This window comes from Sander lucioperca, chromosome 19 (assembly GCF_008315115.2).
Source record: "Sander lucioperca isolate FBNREF2018 chromosome 19, SLUC_FBN_1.2, whole genome shotgun sequence".
NCBI lineage: Eukaryota > Metazoa > Chordata > Actinopteri > Perciformes > Percidae > Sander > Sander lucioperca.
The window spans coordinates 9,296,589-9,321,254 of record NC_050191.1 but is presented as its reverse complement, the minus strand read 5'-3'; the positions used below and the strand labels follow the sequence as shown (position 1 = coordinate 9,321,254).

The 24,666-nt window shown below is 39.8% G+C and overlaps 1 protein-coding gene across 6 annotated transcripts in view; it reads right to left on the bottom strand.

The window, feature by feature from the left end:
- Nucleotides 1-24,199, bottom strand: part of ryr3 (ryanodine receptor 3) — a 134,257-nt gene extending 110,058 nt beyond the window's left edge. For all 6 annotated transcript variants that reach the window (XM_035995490.1, XM_035995491.1, XM_031322229.2 and 3 more), the window contains exons 1-3: nt 24,033-24,199; nt 7,817-7,936; nt 1,968-2,072 (exon numbers count right to left, since the gene is read on the bottom strand). In XM_035995490.1, coding sequence (XP_035851383.1) covers nt 1,968-2,072; nt 7,817-7,936; nt 24,033-24,188 — 381 coding nt within the window. In that variant the 5' untranslated portion in view covers nt 24,189-24,199. The remainder of the gene's footprint in view (nt 1-1,967; nt 2,073-7,816; nt 7,937-24,032) is intronic.
- Between the last annotated feature and the right edge of the window lie 467 nt (nt 24,200-24,666).

Below are 24,666 nucleotides of genomic sequence, written 5' to 3'. Positions count from 1 at the left end.
TGTCTTGCCAAACAAGGCCAGCCAACAATGTTGTAATGTTGAGCACAAAACAAATCTGCTACCCAGGCTAATAACAATGCAGGTCTGAATCACCGGTGGAGAGGACCCAAGCGGTACACAAAATAACACACTTAAAGAACCATCTGTGCCAGAAGGCTATTGTGCATGAAAGTACAGTGGTAGCCAGAGCTATCCAGCACAACACACAATTTGGGCTATCTGGCATTAGTATTGTGGGATTTTGTACTCAATTCATCTTGCAAATAGCACCGTAATGGTTTCTCTAATTGCTGCAACTGTACTGCACAATGATTCATCAACCAGCTTTGTCATTTCTGTTCCTACATAATAATGGTCTGTCCTAAATATTAGCTAATAATGATAATTGGGCCCATCAATTGAGGAATGCTTTCAAAATCAACACAGACCATGTGTTTCTAACAGGAACAGTAATGAAAAAAAAACACCACCACTAAAAAGCAGTTTCTTGTATGTCGTGGTTTGTTAGTCCAAATTTAATGCTGGGATCTATTTGAGAATTAAGCACTGTTTTCTCTTTGTTTTTCTCCTAAACAAATTAGCACTTCATCCAAACGTGAGGCCGTCCTTTTTCATCTCTTGACCTCCCCCATTGGGTCTAGAAGGGCTGGGTGATGAGATTAAATGACACCTGAAATGACTCTGTTGCAGTGCAGCAACATGAGTGAATACAAGCATTTGACAGGTTTACAGATCACACGTAGCCCACCGTAGTGCTACATTGCCTGTCGATGACACCCTCGTGGCACTCAAAAGATCTGATTAAAGATTACTTACCTGCTCTAATAAAACATGTCAAGTGAGCTGGAGCGGAGTAGGGAGGAAGGGACACGCACTGTTTATCGTAAATCAAGAGAGCGGAAGTTAAGGAGAAAGGAGGCTGTGGATGCAGCAGTGCAGTAACAGATCATTTCCATCCTTTCTTTGACCCCTGACAGCCTTTCATTATCATTGTCTTCTGATCTCTTTTTGCAAAACAGAAAAGTGTAACAGGGAATGAAAAGAGACTGCTTCTATTTAGAATTAAATTGCAATTCTCAGTGTTAACGCAGTTTATAGTATTGCAAGATGTGGTCTGTCTGCTTTGCCTTTAGGATGTAATCCAACCTATTTATTGATTTTTAACATTCAGTTCTATTCAGAGTCACAATGTAGTCCAGAAATAGTTTTGTAGAAGTATTTGCAAAATAATCACACTCTGAATGAGTAATTAAAGAATTTAGACATCTTAGAACTGGCAACAATATGCAGTGCCGTGCTTGAAGGAAGGTTTCTGATTATTAGATTTTCTGCTGCTTTATGGGTAATGCATTAGAGTGCTCGGCTCATTACAGTTATTACAGTAATCCAAATAATCAGTTACTTTCTCAGACTTATACTAAAATGTTTGTCTTTCCATATTTAACACGTGGAAGCCTACTATCTGGCATTACTATCTTGTTACTGCTATCTTAGGAAAACAAGAAATGAATAAAAACTTTCTGCCGAGAGCAAGTCCATCATACATTCTGCAGATGACTATACCTTCAAAACAAATGCCCCCCGTGTAGTGGGGATTCTGCTGATGTTTTCTTCTCAAAACGGCACACTGTACATGTGCTGTAAGTATGTAAGTTATAACAGTTACTTTTAATAAAGAGTAACTTTGTAATGTGACTAGTTATTATTTAAGGCAAAAAAATAAGTGAACTGAAGTGAAGTTACTGATAAGGATCAACACTGTTTATGCTTCATTAAGACACAACTAGTAAAGTGGATTTTATTTAGGGTTTTTATTCACTTAAAAAACACTTAAAAAACAGCTATTTTTGCAGGTTCATGACACTTTAACGTGTATGTCAATTTTACTTTTTGTTTGTGTATGCAAGTTTGTATGTGCACGAGACAGAGAGTGGTGGGGTATAAGTGGGAAGGAGGGAAGTACTCACCCCTTCGCTGTTCTGCCCAGTCATAGCCAGCATCTCCTGCAGGGCCCGCACCGACAGGGACTGCTCCAACACAAAGTTACAAATACACAAGTCTGGAGGAACATACTGAGGGTTGGAGGGAAGAAAGGAGGGAGGGAGGGTAGGAAGTAGAGGAGGACAAAGGGAAAGAAACATTAGTCAAAGAGGCATTGACAAGGTGCTTTGAGCAAAAACAGACTCCTTACCTGAGTAAAAAAAAAATGCGTCAGGACTTTACTCTCCTTGACTATGTTTTTGCCCTTTTATGTTACCTGTGTATCCTCAAACATATGCCACTGCACCCAACTTCCCTGATCTGCAGAACAAATTTTTACGTGACAGTGGGCAGATTGTGAGAGTCAACATCAAAACACTTCGCATGGTTTTCTTAAATTTGAGACTGAAGAACTCCAAGCTAAATAATTTCTTTTAAATGTATAATTTTATCAACATTTATGATGCTCACTGACATTCTAAAAGTTGACATGCGTAGTGTCTAAACAGTTTGATAAACGGTGATGTGCAGGTTGTGACCTAAATACAAATTGCAGTGTCAAGTTATAGCTCCAAACTGATGCCTCTTATGACAAAGGTGAATAAATATATATTTACATTTTTATTAAACTTCAAGAACTGACATCAGAAAGATATCTGATTTAACATTTTCCAAAACCAGCTGAGAGTGTGAACGACAACTAGACCTCCAATTTCAATTAGGTGCCTGTATGCACATTTTTCTACTGTATAGCACGTTTGCTGGGATCTGTCATGTCACCTTCATTCTGGTGACAGTAATGCTACTTATACATTATTATTTTCTATTCATCTTTATGCATCTTAAAGAAATTAAACTTAAATGACAGGGATATGCAGTACTGTAAAGTGTGTTGATTAATTAGACGCATGCACACATGTAGGCATGTAAGATTGTATCTACATTCTCATATTTATTTCCACAGCAGTTATTGGTTACTAAATGAATTCCAGGCACTGATCTGAGAGAACAGACCAATTGAAAGGACTAAGCTGCTCAGTGAGGAATGGTGCTTATACATAATGCTGATTGTTCTTTGCTTTGACTTGTCCTTTGGCTGTCAAAAGGCATGCAACCTGGGGCCGCAAATGAGCAGTGATTAGTTGGGCTATAGGGCTTATTCCTCAGCACACAGCGTTGTTTGGTTCCTGCTACAACAGACTTTCAGTAAATTGTTTGTTTGTCTGAATTAACTTCACTGAATGTATTTAATATTGGCAGCATGCATTAAAAGTTTACAAAGAGCAAATGCAAAGAGAGAATAGTGAAGAATATAAATTGGGCATTTGAGATTAAATGGTGCTAGTAAATTACACAAAAGCAATTCAGACACAGACCTGGGGACCTGTTCATTATCTGCATCTGCTTGTCAGAGTATGAAACATTAATTTACCTTGTGATGTGCTAGATGGCACTGTTGATTAACATTACACTGCACACATGTCTAATCAATAACACGTAAAGCATAATACCTCCCACACCCTCGTATCAGATCATATACCCACCCTCATTTCTTTGAATAATCCAAATATTAGGTTACACTTTACTTGAAGGTATTTACATAAGAGTGACATGACACTGTCATGAACGTGTCATAAACATTATAAACAAGTCATAAACGTTTATGATATAACACTTCTGTCATTAAGTGTCATTCGGTTTTTGTCATGACAAGTTAGGGTTAGGGTTATTATGTAGATAGCTTCAAGTAAAGTGTTACCAAATATTGTTTAAATTTAATATTACATTTCATAACAATAGCCAGCTTCACATAACATGTTATCTGTCTCTGCCCGCAGAAGAGGACAAGTCACGATATAAAGGTGTTATGTGAATGCCCTGACTCGGTAACACAACCGGCTGACCCTTGACCTCTGCAGTTAAGTGAGAAATGTGAACATAGGGGAGGGCTGCTGGGTGATAATGAGGATGGGGCTGCTCTGTAACTCAACACAAACCTGCAAGGGAACCTCCAACACCACTGTGTGTGCAAGTGTCCAGTTCTGTGAGCTGCAACCAACAGCCTGCACACATGTTGTCTACTCAGATTTTCATCATTTGATTGCATTGACACCAAGACAAGACGTTTCCAGTGACAAAGAATCTAGTAAATGTCATGTAAAAGGACATTTCTTTTAGGCTAGCAGCCCCAAAATCTAGTTATCTCACCACAAAACGTGAGACAGGGTCAGTTAAATATTTATGTTTGCCTGCAAGAGGATGCAACATCACTTGAAGCAGCTACACCTGTGGTGTCACACGACCTTTCACATTGATAACTCTCAACTTGCCGCAGACCTTACACCTCTTATGAATTATTCACGGCCAATATTCCAATTATCATACTTCTTCCAGGGATGGGCAGACATACTGAACATTCTCCCTTTTCTGGGAATAAAAAAGACACTGTCTCAACAGTCACAGTGACCTTTTAGAAAGTCTGCAGGGAGCTTAACACAATATAATAATATAAGCCGTGAAAATGAGTGAAGTGATCCTTCAAAAGATCAAACAGCATTTAACAATCTAGAGGCTTGCATCATATTGCATGCTATTCAAAAGAGATTAAATAAAGTGAAATACATTTTTTCCATCTTCTCAAGGTTGTCTGCTATAAATCCTATTAACTTCCTCCTTGCAAAGGCATTTAAGCTAAAATGAGTGCTTTTTAAATGTTGAAGAAAACTATGTCACAATAAAAGGAGAAATCTGGTGATATATTTTTGTTATTGTCAACAAATCCAATGAAAACTACTCAACCACAAACTGTAAAATAAGACAACCCAGTAAGTTTTTTGGGGCTGCCTAGATCAGAAAACATGGGATTCAACAAGCCATTCAGATTTGGCTACTCTTCCTACGTCACATGCAGGCTCATTAGAATAAACCGCCCCCCATCTGAGTATCTCTACCCTCGGCTTGAGAACTAGCTTTGTAAAGGTGTGCCACATTGTTCTCACAAGCCAATCAGAGCAGACTGGGCTTTTTGGGAGGGGGGCTTAAAAGAGACAAAACTTTTAGTAGCAGTTATGATAACAAGGGTATGACCTAAATTAATCAATGCAGAAATAAGCAAATAGGTCTGTACAGTTTGTATTGTACATGTATATCGGCATTATTATAAACTTCATACAAGGTGGTTAAGACAGAATTTTAGGAGTTCACTTAATTCTAAGATAGTATTTTTCCTCTTGAATATTCAAATCTATGAATGAATGATACCACTAATGGCCCAAGCTTACAATATGTCAAGGTAGTAAATATGTGGAGCAAAATCATATTTAAAAAAACAACAACTCTTCTTGGATCTAATTCACTACAGCTTCATGTCTCCCTACCAGCAGCAGCAGGCAGCCAGGCTTCATTAGAGTCTAGGAAATGAGGTGTCAATCCCTGAGATCCGCCAGCAGATGACAGCCCCTCCCCTTGTCCAAACCACAGCCATCACCCTCGACATTCAGCCACATTTCACAGCCAAAGAGGCCTGAAGCATTGTCACCAGTGGTACCCAAGGTGAGAGGAAAGAGGTGTTTGTGATGGGCTGCCTCGAGCTCGGCAGGTGTTGCCCTATGACTCAACAACAGTTCCAGATGGGTGAACAGAAACAAGTCCCCAGATTTTACTCAAAGTCTTACTGCTCCGTCGCTCAATTAAATCAGGCATGACTTGATATGCACAGCTCATAAACATCCTGGTGTAACAGGTTTTATATTTTATGCCATTCCACTTGCCATTATTGTTATTTAATATCAATGTAGAATTATTGGCTCAAGGGCGCCCCCTCTCTGCAGTAGTTAAATACCACCGGCTGTTGTGTATTCATGGCCAGTTATGAGAGATGTGCCCAAGGTGAGTTGCCGAGTGCAGCATGGAGTACAAATATTGTGTATTTGTGTCCGTATATTCATTGTATGAACATATGTGCACTGTGATTTATGAACATATTAATAATAAGAGTTACAAGTGGATTGTTGTACCTTTTGCAAGTGCCAGAGTGTTAAAATAGCGGCATAATGCACTTTCTAGCTAGCCTCTGTGCTAAAACAACATGCTATTCTTTTGTAGCGTGCTGCGTGTAAGCTACTGTGAGCCAACTGTATGACTGACCAGTACATACTCTGTTCCTATTCAGATAATAAATGGGCCCATAGCGGCGTAAAGATCAACTAGTCTCCCGCTCGTCATTCATCATTCTACACACAACGCAGAGTCGAGGGGTTGTTCAAACCAGCCAGTCATAGAAGTGCGACTGAGTGTGGTTACACTGGCATTGGAGAGTTTTTCGGTTGTGATCATGTTATGACTCTGACACAAAGTAAGTGTGAAGCCAAATATAAAAGAGTAAGAACATCATGAGTATACTGTTAACCCTATTGTTCTTGCGCTTCCTATTAAAATGTCAAACATCACTGAAAATGTTGTGACTAATGATGCACATAATGGTATACAACAAGTATGTTCCAATGAGGAGGCATATTCTCCAGAGCTAACACGATCTGCTTCATTTCAACATTTTTTTTTAAGACCACACAGTACATTTAGTGAAAAAGAAGATTAATGAGACATGTAACAGAGCACTGACAATTTTCATCGCACAGTCACAATAAGAAACGTCACTCTCCTAAAAACAAAATATCATATTTGTTAATGTTTTGTCTGCCTGGGCCCAACCACCACTGGCATGCACCACTTCAGAAACAAGTTCATGATCCATAACGGGCCCCATGAACACTGTCAGTTGTATTTGTTGGGGTTCTGGCTAAGCTCGAAGCACCACAGCCGGGAACTGAGCCTGGGTCACCGCAGTGGTGCAGGAATGTTTTTCCATCGCACCACCAAGGCACCCATTTTTAGATTGTTTTTTATCTAAGTAGTTGTAGGCTACTTTGCACCATAGGGGGGTCTACTTCATCCCCATTATTCAACTGGAAAGCTCATCTTAATTAGAGTGGGGGGAGGAGACAGAGAGGATAAACAGATGGGTTTCAGTAAAAGACCTCACAAGTGCCTCTTTGATTTACACTATCAGGAAGAGAGACTGCCAAGGAGCAAAACAGGACTGCAGACTTAGCTTTTGGATGTGCATCTATTTAATTATGCAGGGGAAATATATTTTCAAAGGAGGAAAAGTCCCAATTTTATTGTTAAAGGATCCAATTACTGAAAGATGTAATACATGTACAGTATATGAGAGGGGACACAAATATAAAACAGAGATACTAAGCTCCATCTTTTTTCATTTTTTATTCAGAATTAACATCCAGATTAAGGAAACCCATCTACATTTGGATTAAACAATGAATGATACAACATGCATAGTTTTCAGAAAATTAAATGTCTGAATATTCATATCTGGGCCAATTTCAGGAAGCTGAGTAAGCTGCACTCAGTTAATTACATTTCAGGAGTGTCTCTGCTGGATATTAGATTTTGTAAATCATAATTTTGTCATTTCATCAAGAAAGCAGCTTTTCCTCTATCAACCTGCTGGGTGTCCGCTCGAACCCCATGGGATATCTCTGCTGTTGCCAGGGGATACATGGAAAGATTGTGAAAACAGCTCAACTAATTTGAAAAAAAATGTCAATTCAATATATTATCATATAAATATGAATATATAAATATATATCCACATTGAGTCCTGTAACAAGCAAAGGTATCCAGAGTACTGCCTCAACTTAAAAGGTCAATCATATACTTTGTAGCTTTTATGGCTGCCTGCTTCATGCAAAACTGCCACTGACTTTCCATGTGTGTCTTCATAATATCTACAGCACAAAACAAAGCACATCCTCACCTTAGCTTCAGATGTGGATTCCAGGTAACACACACGGTTTCCCAGTCCTTCAACGGCCAAGCAGAACTTGCGATGCTCCTTCTGGATGTTGGCCACACACTGGAGCACCACCTCGTCATCCTGCCAGAGGAGAGAGAGGAGCGTTAAAGCCAAAAATGTTTTGACAATGACCTATCCAAATAAAATAAACAAGACGGGACAAGAAGAAAATAATCTATATTGGCTCAGCTTTGTTGCTTCTCATGCCACCCTGACTCGGAATCAAAATATACTGTAAGGTTTTCAAACTGACACTCAGATATGCACCTCTGACATATGGAGGTTACTACTGCTGCTCGTAAAGCTTTCACATAAAAAGCGGCATAAAAGAAACCATTTTGTGGTATGGGGTGGAGGCTGATCCAACAAACTGTACGGACGAGAATAGGTGAAACGTATTCCCATATATGTTTGTGACGTAAAATACAACACGCAGAGCAACAAGGTAACCCCATGCAAAGGGCATTTTAAATTTAATTAAACTGTCGAGGAAATCCGATAAAAAGGAAACATATTGTCAAATTCAAACGGACAACCATTTCAGCAGCAGAAAAGAAAAGAACAGAAACTAATAATCAATAGCAGCAACAGCAAAGCAGCGTCGAGTAATATCGTTTCTAAACCTGTTACGCAGCCTTTGCTATCTCTGTGGGAGAGGAAACCCTTTATTCAATCAGTGCAACCGATAAATGAACATCTGTATCTGTCAGGGTCGAGAAGGTCTGGCTCCATTTGGCAACACACACACATATTGATTTGTTTGTGTACCGTATTTGTGTGTAAGTGTGTGTGTGTGTGTGTGTGTGTGTGTGTGTGAGACTCCTGCCAGCTCACGTCCCACACTAATCTGAGCTGATGGTTGCCATGGTTCTGGCTCCCACCTCCTTCACAGCAGTATTAGCTCAATAGATTTAGATACAGGCTGTACAGCACCCACAGACACAGGAGGCATGATAACAGACCCTGACAGTATTCAATGACAACAAACAATGGCACTCTGGACCCAAAACTAGAAGGTTTAGTGTGATCGGGAAGCTGTAAGTCCCCTTGCATGGCCAGACTATTGTGTAAAGAAAATAATTTAAGAGGCTTTTTTTTTTAAAGATTATTTTTTGGGAATTTTTAGGCCTTTATTGTGATAGGACAGCTCAAGACATGAAAGGGGAGAGAGAGGGGGAATGACATGCAGTAAAGGGCTGCAAGTCGGAGTCAAACCTGGGCCTACTACGTCGAGGCGTAAACCTCTATATATAGCGCCCGCTCTACCAACTGAGCTATCTGGGCGCCCGCTTTTCCAGTTTCTTGAATGCACCTCATTATACCGTTATTCCTGCATTAGAAAGCATTCACTACGTCTCCTGTATCCAACAATAAATGAGAAAAGTTTGAATTTTAACACTGTTGTACAGATGGAAATCAAATAGAAACCAAGAGAAAAGGTGTCTTTGCAAAATCAAGAATAATTTTTTAGGAATAGAGACTTTTCGTCGAGATTGTTCGTCTCTTTCAGCAGATGTAAAAGTTCAAACAGATATTGTAGGAGGCCCTAACCCTAAAGTGAGGTGTTCACATTATATGTTGGTGGTGCATCACAAATGATATCCTGGTTTATATAGGAGGTGTTTGCAATCAAAAAGGTTCTGACTGTACTATCGTCTACCTGATCAATTACACACTTTGAATTCATTAATCAAGCAGTATGACGCTGTTCTTGTGAAATCTTGCACTACAAATTAGTAGTTGAAGGCTAGAATAAATCTTTTTATACTTTGTTTTTTTACTAATGGTACAATATGATGAAATCACAATTATGTACAGATCAAGTAATTCCTGCTTTAGAGATGTGATCAATTCCACAGAAACGCTGCTTAAAGAGAACAATGTGACTGAAATTGACTAATAAACAAATGATTAGTGGTCCAATTAGTACAGAAGCTAATTAGAACTGAACCAATAAAAAGGCAAATTATTCAAGTCTTTCGGATTTACCAACAACCTTCTAAAGATATATACTTTGGTCAGTTTGTGTTGCAGGGCAATAAAAAGTCTATCTTCAAGCACTTTTAATGAACAAAGTGAAGCACAGTAGAGTTAAATGTCACACTGGTGGATTGAGGGGCCAAGCTGGCACAGCAGTCCATACCAGCAGCATTTTGAAATACCCCAAGACCCAACTATGGGCTTCAGGGAGGTGATTACTGATAGCAGAAAGCATCAATGTTGGCTCCGAGTCACTGCTGCAGCTTTCCCGGTAGTTGTGTGATGGAGGAAGCACAGCTTGTTGTTTCAGGCTACAGATAGGGAAACTCAATATGGCCACGGGATGAAGGAAGAATTGTCACCTCTTTAAAATCAAGTAAATACACCTCTTTCTTTTCAGATGTTTGTAATTGTGGTGGCCTTATGAACCCACCTGGCACTATTAGTGGAATATGCCATAACTATGTGTGTATGTAGCATGCCTTTTTAAGGCTTATAAAACTGCTAACAGGTGATTTTTAGTGCCAAATTGTTGTGTACATGGGACCAATTATATGAAATTTGTATTTGTTAGTATGGAAAATCCTTATACAATATTATAAGATCACTAAAATGCTACACTGAAAGCCAGGCAACAATACAAACTTGAATTGGACGTGCAAAAAAATTTTTTCTCACTTTAAAGTGCAGTTTCAGAACACTTCAGAACCAGAAGTGGTCAGAGTTACACTAGGATCAAAAAGCTACCCAGTCATCTGAGAAGTGTGAGGCAGTAGGAAAAAGAGCAGAATGGATGATAATGCCAACATACTGTACATACCCAGTGTGTATGGGAGGGTTTAATGCCAAGAAAGGATACTGTACATAGTGCCGTTCTCTCGTTAAAATCCAATCGCTATGATCCGATCTCAACAACTAATGAAATAACCATGTGTACCCACAGCCGAGACACTTTAAGACACTTTCTGTCTCTCTCTGTACCCCTGACTTGATCCCAAGCCAGAGAATCTGACGAATCTGAGGCAAAGTGATCCTCGCAGCAGCAGTGGGACCATCTGCTAGACAGCTAAAGAGCAGCATCAGTACTATGTATAGGGCCCTGGCCTGCAGCAGGAGGAGGTTGGGTGGCTGCTTTACCCAGCTTCCAAGTGTAGAGCGGGAATTTGACCCTGCCCTCTCCCAACCCGACCTCACCCATCATCACTACCCTTCGATATCCCTTTAGATCCTGCAGGTCCAACAATTCTCCACCCGATCAAACAAAAGAGTGTCACTCTGGTTTAGAGCTTTGGTTGAACGACCACTGGCACTTGTCTTCAACAGACCCTAAACGTTTCCCACTCTTCTCTTGCTCTTATTATTTTTCTTCTTCGTTTACTAAGCAGCCAGTGTCTCTTTAACAGACAGCGACAGGTGTATCTGTGTGTGTGTGTGTGTGTGTGTGTGTGCCGCCCGATGCATCCACCAGTCGAAACCCGAGAGCTACAGATGCTCTGGCGTGCCAAATAAACTCCCACAACTCACCCGCTGCTGCCACCAATATGAACTTGAGAAAATGTGAATCTGTTCAATCCCTCAGCGCTGCTATTTTGACATGCATGCTTTGCACATGCTCAGTGAAGATCAACAGGCACACTGAGTAGGAAAAAAAGCAGATTGGGGGTTAAACACTGAAGGGAATTAAGAAAATCCCAGCACGTTTGGTCTCCTTGCTCACACTGTCTTAGTGTGTAGTCTGTCTAAATTGCTCTGACTGCTCAGGAGTCGTGTTTCTCGTAAATGTCAGGCAGGGTGCTAAGTGCAGGTTGAGCTACATGTTTTTAGTGAAGCTTAGCTCACACCATGGAGAGAAAAATAGATACAGTGTAGATGTGTGAAAACTACAACCTGATAAGCCAGATAAAGGCTGACATTGGTGCCTATATGAGCACCATATTTTAAGTGAGATTAAAATGCTAGTTTCTGTTAGAGCCTGTATCCAAAAATGTTGACATAAACTTAGTATCACAGCTAGCACAGAGCTCTGCACTAATGAGTGATCTGTCAACCACAAGCACCTGACTATAGATAACCAAGTTGTTATTCACAACCTTACAGCAGACTAAATTAAACTTCCTAGAGCTGTAGGAAATGGGAGAAATAGTGATGAGAGTGTGAAAAAATGATTCAAGGCAGCGGAGAACAAGACAAAGTGCAATGACAGGGAAAAATAGGACTTGAAGCCAAAACAGAAAAAGATGAAGATGTAAACAAGAGGGGGAGAGATGGAGGAGGACTGAAAAAATTGCTTTTTAGCAATTTGACATTTTAGCTTGACAGTCATATTTTTTACAGCCAAAGAGACACTGTATATCTGGTTCATGGGAAAGCGATACTCTAGCAGGTTCTGCCCCAGTCGGTCACTACTAATAGTCGGTCTATTTAATCAGATCAGTTAGTCAATACAGTTGGCTACACTGTTTGCACCTGCAGCAACTTCATACATCTCAAACAGAAACAGGGATGCAACAGATCTCTATTTATAGGCTGGGTAAATGTGGTGATGGTGTCTGAGGGGCTCCATAATTAAGATCAGCTCAATTATCTCTGAGGTAAAACATATGTTCCAATTATGTACAAATCTGTTTAAAAACAAGGTACGTACAAGACTAACCATTCAGGTCTACCAAGCTATTTGACTGCAGGATTCATTAAGTAGTTTAATAGATCCTTAATGATAGTACTCCTTATCTTCGAGTGACAGACAGTGGACATTGAGTCAACATTCATGTAGACTATATCCTTGACGTTCCACTTCCGGGATTGCTCCGTTGCCGCCGGAAAATCCGCCAGATTTCACTCATTTAGGCCGAATATCGATTGCCTTGGGCTTCCTTTGTGTTGGCATTTTAAACTCCGGTCGATTTATTTATTATTATTTATTTATGACTATGGTTAACCTTTTCTCAGATCTCTGCAGGGTAAATCCAGACAGCTAGCTAGACTATCTGTCCAATCTGAGTTTTCTGTCGCATGACTAAAACAACTTTTAAACGAACACGTTCCACCAAAACAAGTTCCTTCCGAGCCCATTTTGCAGCAACGCCGCTGCTTTTCTGCGGTGCTTAGCACCGCCCAAGACGATTCTGATTGGTTTAAAGAAATGCCAATAAACCAGAGCACGCTTTCCTCCCGTCCCCGAATGCTATGTGGAGGAGCCAGACTCCTCCAGCGCGCTTTGGAGGAGGGTCTGGCAAAGCGAGACTAACATTCATGTAACTTCCAAGTCTTTGTCAATGTCATAAATAGTATTTGTTCCAGTTAGTCGGTCAAGAAATAGCAGGGTTCAGTTTATGTAGTACAGTACATGAATAAATGCCATGGAGACAGCTGACCTTATAGGTTTTTTCTTGACAAAAAGTAATTATTATTTATATGAAGGGAAGTCTAATATAAGGCATTAAAAATAAAAGCCTACACGTCACTATTCAATGATTAGTGAGTAAGATCAGTGTTGGTAGACGTGGAAGGCTGGGAGAAAAACTTTGCAAGTTAGCCATTCATTTGGCTCAAATATTGATGTCTTTGGAAAGAGACAAATGAAGATGGAGCAAGAGTAGGCAACAGAAAGAGAGATAATGTCCTTTCACGGCACTCTGATGCATAACAACAGTTCATCTACTCAGTTCTGTGTTTAAGCAGCAGTAGCAGTTCCACTGGGAGTGGGCTGCATTTCCAGTCATTTTCTACAAAAGCCAGACTGCTTTTCGTCATACGCAACTGATTCATAAGATGTTTCAATGAATGAGATTAAGTCTCTTAACCAAACAGCCATTCAACTGCAGAGTACAAACAGAAGGAAGTCAATGTGGAGCCGCAGTGTGTGCTAGCAGGAAAATGTCAAGATTTAGACTATTTTATATTAACTGCTTTACATAGCATTCATACTTATTACAGATAATGACATGAATGTGCATTTTTCCTGAATGCAGATGAGACACATTATGGACCTCTCAGATAGAGAAACATTAGAAGAGAGGACCTAAGCAGTCTTGTTCAGAGATGCCACAATCAGTAGGTTCTTTTGCAGGATACTGCTCTCACCAAAAGACTACATATTCTTTCTGACCTCAGGATTTACACACAGAGATTTGTCACTGAAGATGCATTTACCTTATGACATCCCTGTCACACGTTATGTGCAGACATACGCGCATGCATAATGTGTATTGTTGTGCATTTAAGTGTGTGTGCATGTCTGAGACGACATCATCAAAATGAATTAGGCACTGCACATTTGAGCTCTGTATTAAAAAATGAAATAAAATTCCGCAGTCAAGCATGTTTTGCCCCGCAGTACACTGCCATGGATCACAGAGTCTGAGATTTATATGGTGTTCCTATAACAAATTGGATTTTCTTGGCTTAGTCTGTACGCATATTGCTTTAAATAATAGAGGGCCCCCATGCACGCAAGGCTGAGGAGTCTACCTCAGCAGAAGCGCTGAGAAATGGGGGCCCTCCGGTCAGGGACGAAGCTGGAGCCTCTCTAAAGTCCATCATCCTGTCTGATGAGACAGAGCGGACACAGGCGAGATGTAGTGGGGTGTGAAGAGGTAGATAGAAGACTGTGTGTCTGGCTTTGAGGTGAAAAAAGAAGTGCCGCGGTGAAAAAAGAAGTGCAGATCAGGTGAGGTGAAAACATTCACATGAAGCAAACTTAAGCCTTCTTTTCTCCCCCTAAGCTCTCAGCTCATGACCCAGGCCAACAGTTCTTTTTACCCTCCATCAGCAACATGAAAAGGGTACTTTTTTTTCCGGAATAAATTTTACACAGAGGTCAGACTTTCATTCCTCAGACAGACCGGATAGCTATGAGTCAATAAGGGGACGTGATGAGATATACATTCAATGAGCATTAAAGTGTTTCGTAATACATCAGCGGCAGTCTGTGACAAGGTAAACCTCCCTCCCTTACAAGGGCTGGAAACCTTTTTTCCGATCCATCAAGCTACAAGATGTCGTCTCTAGACAGCAGCTGTCATGGTTGAATGCACCCAGCAAATAGAAAATGGTGTTTCTAAGATGTTGGTGGGCTTACTGAAAAAAACAAAGATGAGTGAATTATTAGCAAAGTGACACAGAATCATGTTTTCTGAAAGTGAAACTATCCTTAAATCCCGTCTTGTCAAAAGATAATTTAAATGGCATCAGTAATTTAAACAATGGATAATTTCTAAGCAGCGATTGGGTTTGAGTGCTTGATCCTCCCCTTACCATTAATTTGTGGTGCCCTTAAGCAAGGCTAGCACCCAACTGCACCAGCAGAGCTCTTCGGGGACTGTGTTGCAAGGCTTCCTGTAAAAGAGCTTTCATGCTCAGCTAACTTAAAGCCCCTTAAAAAAACTTGAAATCTTAAAAGTGCCTATAATTGATATTCTTATGAAAACTATGTATCAAATGACAATGTGAAAACCATGTCATAGTTTCAGCCTATTGTTTAGCTGTCCGGCCCACAACTTGAATGTTGTGGTTGACTCTGACGGCTCTTTTTTCTCGTGGCGGTTTCTCTGACGGCAATATTTATTCTCTTGACAAATGCAATAACACCCATAGTTGTCACAGACACACTACCCTTAGGAAAGTGTTTTATAACCTGTTTATATTTATTACTTCTACTCTAACAGTCTGTTTTTTTTTCTTTTTGGTATAGTATGTTTACAAGCTTCGTGTTTATAGTAGTATTCATACACAGTATTCATAATTTATTGTGTCTACGTTTTTTGCCTTATTTTATTTCATTTACCTTGTATAATCTTTTTTTCTATTTTTGTCGGTGTGCTTTTTCTTTGCCCTTAACCTTTTTTACTTGACTCAAAGACCCTGCACAATATTTCCTATGTGCCTGGACTGTTTGGTGTATGCACAAATGGCAAATAGAAATCTTGAATCTTATAGCATTGTTTTTTACCACAGCAGGCAGCTTCAGCAAAAAAGCTCTAAAAGCCCACTGTACACAACCTACTCAGCACCAGGTGAACATAGTGGAGCATTTAGCAGCAAAAGAGACCAGAGGTAGAGCTAGAGAGAGTGAACATACTAATATTACATTTATCAGGTGGACACAAACACGACTCCAATTGAATGCTAATGTTGCTCCGTAACTGCTGAATATGTAAATAAGCAACTGTTGGCTAACAACTTCACCATATCGACTTGATGATACGTCAATATTGTGTTCACAACTGGTTTTCGCTGCCCAAAGTGGCAAAAGGATCAGTTATTGCAGGTTTAATTATTTCTCCCTAACACTAAATATTCATGACTAAATAAGCAACTGTCAAAGTTTTTTTCTTTTTTCTTTTAATAGGTAGGATTCATATTTGCTTTTTTAGGACAGTGTGGATTTGTGACTAAACCACCAACTGTCATTAGATTCTGATTCTAATGTTGCTGATTGGTGCATAGAAGTAAGTGACATCACCTTTTTCCAACTGAGCCCCGTCCACTTCAAACCAGCAAAAAATAAATAAATAAATAAAAGCACAAAGAGTGGCCGGGTTAGCTCAGTTGGTAGAGCAGGTGCACATACATAGAGGTTTACTCCTCGACGCAGTGGCCTCGGGTTCGACTCCGACCTGCGGTCCTTTGCTGCATGTCATTCCCCTCTCCCTCCCCTTTCATGTCTTCATCTTTCCTGTGGAAATAAAGGCCTAAAAATGCCCCAAAAAAGAACTACTGTTAAAACCAATGTGTTCATCTAGCATCCCCATTTCACACAGTAAGAGGTTGGTTAAGAAAATACATTTTCAGGGGCATTTAAAGGTGGTATAGTAAAGGCTAAAAACAATGCTAACTGGTTTATAGAAGAAAAGCATTATGGCCACAGAGCTGACAACAAGCTTGTAGGTGTTAAATGAAAATGAACCCAGTGACCTAGAAGACACTTAAAGAGGCTCACTGTCTGCACCTTTTCCAGTCCTCTGTTGATTATTGAAGGTAATTATTTGGGTTGAGAGTCCCTTCAGGCTGCTGCTGCTCCTAGATTTTACTGCTAACTCAGCCTGGACCACCACAACAACATACTGCACTGTTGTTCCTGCTGAAACTGGAATACCAAAGTTAAATTCATTTGTATTTTGGATTATGGTGTAAAACTTGATGCACACAGTATGGAATGACATTGTTGAGTGCATTTAGAGCCAATATTCAAAACGAGGTATTGATTTTGATTGTATAATGTTAGCTAATACGTTTTTTTTAAATTTACATTTTAGTAGAAGTAGAAACATAATGTAATAGTAGGCACCCTAAGTATATCCTTAACATTACAAGCCAATAGATTATTCTGCAGTTAATTACTTTAGTTCTTAATCTTCTTCTGAAACTAGTTTTTACAAATCTTCAAACAACTCCATACTAAAATGTATGTTGCATTAAAATATGCAACTCAAAAAAAGGACCTCATCCTGCATTAAATATTTAACAAATAATCTATTCTTAAGTGATCAATAAGTCAATAATAAGTGTTATTTAACTAATAAGAGCTGCCCCCAGTCAAACCCCTCACATCTCATTAACACATTAAAAGCATGAAGGATTGGTTGGTTGGGGGTGGCAGCAGGCTCGCTGTCCTTCAGCCGGAGCTGCCAAAGAACACACTGTAGCTTTGCCATCGTAGCCTGCTCAATCAATACAGAGGAAATCCTTCCTATTCAATTTAAATCAATCTGAGGGAGGTTCACCTGAGGTGCCTCTCTCTCCGTCTCACTTTCCAACTCTCAATGAACAGGCAAACTTTGCAAGGGCATCAACTAGTGTAATATAGTAAATGCTGCATAGGCCTACTGTGCTGGAATGATGACTTTGAAACGGTATAGATTTTCTTTTCACAGAGAAATTACGAGTCCATAGTGCTTCTTACTTTCCATTATTCCAGATTATGTAGCACAGTTGAGATATCTGGGCTCAATTTCCAACAACCAGGAGAAGCTATAAACTCACATTTATTCTTTAGTATAGCTTCTCCTTAGACTTGTTGATATGAAACAACTGTAATAGGTTGTGGGAGATATTTTTGTAATCTGTTCATACTGAACATTTTCACCAAAAACTTAACATTATTGAATCTTGGGATATAATCAAAAGCCCCAGAACAGCTACTGAAAGGACCTTTTGAGGTGAGATTGTTTCGTCAGTTGCTGTTTTCAGGGGAAATAATTAAGTTTAACGTTAAAGTTTTAAGCCAATGTGGACGAGAAATCCTCAAGTAGGCCTACTCCAAAAAATAAACATATAAACTTCCATGACAACTCTATCCTGCTGATGAAAGTAGTGATATGATGAAAAGCGCAAGAACAGCTATGATATGTTGAGATTGTTTTATTTCAACAATGTGTTTTTTTCATAAAAATAGTATCTGGTGGAAACTAAACATTACTAATTTAGGCAACAAAAAAACATCATAAAATATGGTTAAAACTTAAAAATTGTATGAGAAAGGAACCAGTTTTCCCCTTGGTTTTATTTTTATAAATGTTTTACATTATTGCAGTGTGTTTGAGTTAACCAGTTTCAACTCAGTGTCATATTTCATCACACACTGCTTCCAGACAATCAATTACCTCACATCTGCAGAAAGAAATTAAAGAAAATAATTTCTAAAAGGGCACTTGAAGAGCACAGACCTCCGCCAATGCCAAATGCCAGATCTTGCATTGTTAATGAAAGTGAAAGATAGTTTGTGTATCCTGCTTCTAAAACAACCAAGATGGTGTAGTGCTAGCCAAATGTATGTTAGTGTTGGTGTGCCCACCTGTTCTGCCTTAATAAGAAATCTTATTTATCGATATGTGTAGAATGTCAGTCTCATAACAAAATTATACAAGCTTTAGCCCACATTGATTTTAGCTCTGTCAGGAATACATCTAGACTGTGGAGACATTGGTGCTCCTGTTTTTATATTACAGGTGAAGGTTGCTGACCTTTTTATAAATTTATATAAACTGTACTACATATTCATTGCTATATTTTTGTAAATGTCCTTTTTTATTGCACTATGGACCTTCCATTTGTGTCCTGAATAAAGTAATTATTATTATTATTATTATTATTATTATTATCATCATCATCATCATCTGGCCTGTGATTCAGATCCGCTCCAAACATTTATTCATTGGCCCATGCTACATCCTTCCACTAAGTTTTATGAATATTTTCCGTAATCCTGCTGACAGACAGACAAACAAACATAACCTCCTTGGCGGAGGTAAAAAGATATTGCCATAGAAACTATTTTAACTTATTTGGAATATCGTTGTGGTAATATTAAGATAGGTCTCCTGTAAGGTTTGTATTTTCCCTCCTCCTCATTTTGACGGACACTTGACTCCACTCTTGTCATACATACTTTGACAACTCTTCAACCAATTTCATCAGAGAAACTCAACCAAATCCTGCTGTCATCACAACATTCATCAGAACATAAGTTTACACTCTTCATCCTTTGGTTTAAGATCCAAAACCTAAACTCCAATCTTCTCCGGCCACCTGCATGCATTACACAATAATTGGACGTAGGCTTCCCTTCAGTAGTAAACCCTTAAGCAAAGATTTTCAACCAACACGACGTGCCGAGCACATCAGAAATCTACCAAGTTGCACCACATTCATACATTTGTAGATTTGTAGACACTTGCTGTGTTCAACTTGAAAGCCCATTGACACTGTCCATCACTTTGACACTGTTTTACTGTGTATTACCATGTGGTATCAAGCATTTGATTTCTAAATGCAACTTCATCCCTATAAAAATGGTGTTAAAGACTCACTGGTCTTGTGCTGCCCCGACTCAAGCTCTTCCCCTGGTGTAGTTTAGTGCCAGGGGAGCAGAGCTGTATGTGCTGTGGAAGCATCATCTTTAAAAAGGCTAAATTTAAACCCCCAGAGTCTTGGTATGCCGAAGGCTTCCAGAACATAAACTCCAAATAAGCCCAGAGGAGCTTCTGGTGGACTGCACGCCCCGATCACCTGGTTTTAATAAAGACGTAACAGTAGCTCACCTGGAAAACTAAGTTAAAATTGAACCTCATATTTCTAAAAAAGTTCAGGAAAAACCTTGATTGACCTTTAGTTTAACCCCACTTAGTAACTGTAACTGCTCCTGCCAAGCTTTCCATTCTCACACAGCACACATACGCAGTTTGACGATAACGGTGGAAATTTACTACACAACATTGTCGGCAATGTATAGAAACAATGGGTCTCATGATTTCAGACAGAAGTAAACAAAAGCCGACTTTCTAGCTAACTAAACCTTTAAAAAATAAAAAAATAAATTAGGGCTGGGAGATATCGCCAGAATCTTCTATACTGATAGGTCATTTCATATCTCGATAACGATATATACGGCATGTTTTCTGATAATTTCATAAATAGTCTATATGAAATAACCACATGCTAAGCTTATTTTTGTATACTCCTGTGTAAATTAAATACATGACAAAGTACCAAGCATTTTCTCATTTTATTAAGAACTTTGGTGCAAAATGAGTCTCTGCACCCTAATTTCCACGAGGAATGACGACTGGCTGTGTGCATTTCTCTGCGAATTGAGTGTTTTGATACTTTCACAGTATTTATATAGCTCCTAGACCTGATTTTTAATAAATAAAAAAAAAAAACATGGAAATCTCACAGAGTGGCCAGTTTTATGTAGCTCAACCACATTTTTACAATTTCCAATAAAACGTGACTATCACCTGACTGTGACAACGTACTCTAGTGTCATTTCAGTGAAGAAGCAAGGTAATATTTCTTATTTGTTTAGTATAATGTCATTCCATACAGCAACACAAACAATAGGTAGCGACACAACTAATAACACAAGTGACTGCACATCATTATCTGATGGCATTGCAATTATCTACTAAGTGTTCTCATAACACTGGAGTTAGCAGACTGAGAACATTTCTTGCATAAATTAAAGCCAAAATAATGTTTGAAATACAAGCCAAAGCTGAACATGGATCATTTCTTAAAGCTATAGTGTGTAGTTTCTGTCTCCCCCATGAGGAATTCTAAGTAATGAAAACAAAACTGTTGGTGTGTCCACATGATACAAGCCTTCGGTGATCGTGAACCGTCCCCACCCCTCCTCCACGCAGTTGCTAGTAGCCAAGGAGGACACGGAGGGTTAAAAAAACATGACGGACTCTTTAGAAGAGGTAATTATCTTCACTTGAGCTTCTGCGCGGTAAAGTCACCGGACGCCACAATCTTCTGAACATAGTCATACTGAAAAATACAGAGAGTGTTGTGTGGAGCTGATAGTCCTCATTAGCTTTGTAGCAACTCATCTGGCAATGGCTTGAATGTAACGTACGTTTATTAATATCAAAAAGTTACGCACTAAAGCTTTAAGGTAACCACCAAACCACCTAGCAAATACTATTTTGTTATCATTTGCATGTGTGCACTGAAGTATGACATTTTTCCATTAAAATATGTATCTCTGGAGAGTTAAAGAACTGTCCAAGAAAAGTAATTCCTAATCAGTTAAGCAAAGGATTTCAATGCACTGCGAGTTGTTTTGTCATTAATTTAAACTTTAGTATCTCCATTATCGGCTTCAGGGTCTATAAAGTTAGAGATAGGACTGCAGTAGTGGAACATTTTCCTCAGTTTCCTTAGACAGAGAAGCTCTCATCGCTGCCAGCTTTCCCAACGTTACACATCAACAGCAAGGTGAGACTGGCTGACGTCCATGTTGAAATTAAATCACAATGTCTGAACTTCCATCAACACCTGACAGTCATGTCCAATCACAGAAGACTTTGCAATTTTATTTCTTAAATAAACATCTGACTTGGAGGATTTCCAAAACTGAAACAAAAACAAAGCTACAAATGCAATCAATTGAGCGAAAGACAGGCCATTTGTAAAAAGGCTTATGCCATAATGTTCAACAGCTTGTATTTGTATTGTATTGTATTTCAATTAGCGCTTTTTTTAGGGTTTCCTGTGAGGGCATGTTTCTCACACCACTAAGGTTTGATAACAAGGCTATGTGGAGCTCAGGGGAACCCCCCTTCTCAAACCGCTGTTGTCATGAGATCACCAGGATGCCATTGTGACAGTAGATCTGAGAGGCATGGGTCAGCGTATAACTAGCATCACAAATAGGAGCTGTTAACGGCAGGGTCCTGCCTGCCATTAACAACCAGCCAAGCCTTCACAGGGATTACATATAGATTAATAATATACTATGTATATCAACATCTCAATGCCATTAGAGATTTGAGTGCACTGTTTCAGCCAAATGCACATCCTATGTAAAACCAGAACAAAGAGAACGTCACTTAAAAAGGACCACACCAGCATGTTGCATGTTTAGCTCCTTTAAGGGCCACATTTTATAAATGAAAAAATGGTAGTGTATTTTGAGAGAAGAGAATATATTAAATTGCATTATAGGAAATGTAGGATCCAGGAACTAACTACTAGGAATTAAAAGTCAGAATATCTTGGCCTCTGCTGCTACTGCTCAAAAGTCCCCCAACCTCTCTGTACGGCAATCTATTAGCGCTCTGTCAAAGTGAGTTATGTAGCCCATAGTCTATTTCCTTGACGTTCCACTTCCGCAATTGCTCCGGTGCCGCAGGAAATACTGCCGGATGCATGTATTTTCTGTATCCTTCCACTTTCTTTGTGTTGGAATGTTAAATTCTGTAGATTAATGAGCACTATTGTTGACTGCTCCTCAGATTGAGACAGCCAGCTAATCTATCTATCTATCTATCTATCTATCTATCCAATCTCTCGCGCGACTATTTTTGCAGCAGAGTTTAGCGCCGCCCATGACGATTCTGATTGGCTAGGTTTTTCATATCGTACAGAAATGAATTGAAGCCAATGGTTGCCTGAGCAAGTACTGTTAATCCACATAACTAAATCACAGCAGCATTGTTTGCGGAACGGTTACTTGTGATGGAAATGTAGTGATTAGGAAATGGGCTAAAACATGGAAAACCACCGGTAAAGTCCTTGTAATACAAAATCTTGATAAATATATTAGCCTATTTAGACAGCAACAGATTCCAACCAAAAAATAAAAGTAAAAACAAATTTGAGAACTTGAGATGTATACCTTTTCCTCACTTTTTGGAACATGCCTATTGGATTTTGGGTTTAGCACTCCACTGAAAATTTCAATTGTTGACAAGCAACCTCCTTTTTCAACAAAGTAAAAACAAACTGCTATGACATAAAGGACAGCTGTGTTTTATAAATCCATGGTAATTGAAAGTGGGGGCCCAGATACATGAGGGGTCCTGGATAAGGTTCAAGGTTTTCAATAACACTACAAATTATACCAATTACAGGATATCTGACGATTCAAACCTACACTTTTACAAAATGTAGACTACAAATAATGAGTTAAAAATCAACACAAGGATAAGGCCAACAAAATAAATGCAGAATGATATGGTATGAAACCAGGTAGGCTATACCAGCAGGGCATGCTGAATAAATGTGAATCATTGTTCTCTATGCAACACCTGGGTCACAAATCTTCATGAGGCTAGAGAAGAATACGTGCGCGACAGATATTTCCACCACACCAACATACAAGCTGTCATATCATTTACAAGGATAACTGCTGTGCATAACCACATAGAGACAACGTAAGCAATCTGCGTCAAACTAAAATAGTAATCAGCAGGAGGTGGCTTGCGTGTGAGCACAACTTATGGAAACTCTTCTCCCCTGGGAGGAGAATACATCCATAAAAAGAAAGAAATAGCCGAATAGAAGAAAATAAATGTTTTTGCACAATGCCTTCTCGAGAAAAACAACACCGATCAGAAAGCAATGAAGGGTGGAAAATGATAAGGGGGCACCAGCAGACGGGAGTCTCATTGAGATTCCCCACATCTAGAGTCCTGTCGACAGGTGCGCCGTGCCCGCGGGGTGCAGCGTGCAACCTGCGGCAACTTCCCCCCCCAAAAAAAATCATCATTCGTGCACAAGCAAAGTCAAAATGAACCACTGACGATGCATTTTCTTTCCAAAACTTCCACAATAATCCCACTTGGATCGGTGATTTACTTAATTGATGTGCTGTCTGTCGCCTCTGAAGGCGTTAATTGGCGAAAGGAAACCGAAGTGCACGCTATGAAACGGCTCAGCACGCACCCATGAAATTATCTTTACTTACAGTTCTCAAGAACTGGATTTCGTCTTCCCCTTCTCCGCCCTCAGCCATGGCTGTGAAGGAGCCTGCACAGACTCTGGAAGCCACCACTGACTGCCGGCAGAAATGTGATGCTGTGCCTCTCAAGCCGATATTAGCATACAGCTCATCCACAGCCATATAGGGCAGCCCCGCCGAGCCCCCCCCCCCCTCTCTCCCACCTACCTACCCCCTATGCCTTACCCCACACACACACACACACACACACACACTCTCTCCCTGCTCTTCCTCCCCCTCCTCCCTGCACCCCGATGCCAGCAGCAGCAGTGCGGACCAGCGGGCAGACGGAGCCGGAGCATCAGAGGACGAACCCCCGGTGGAGGTGGCGGTGATGCTGCTCTGCTGGTGCTGATGATACTCAGGGGCTCAAATACTTCTACTTTTAAAATGTTTGCAGTGAAATTCCTTTTGCAAGTCAGCTGAGTCAGCACCTAACGGCTCGCTGTCTGGCAATGACGCATGGTGGTCAGAGGGTACAGCTACTTGGCTGAATGTAAAGGTATGAATGGCCACCTCACCCTCATACAGCTGACACATCACACTTGTGTCAAAAGTCTGCGGACATCACATGTAATTTTAGTTTACAGAAATAGATCAC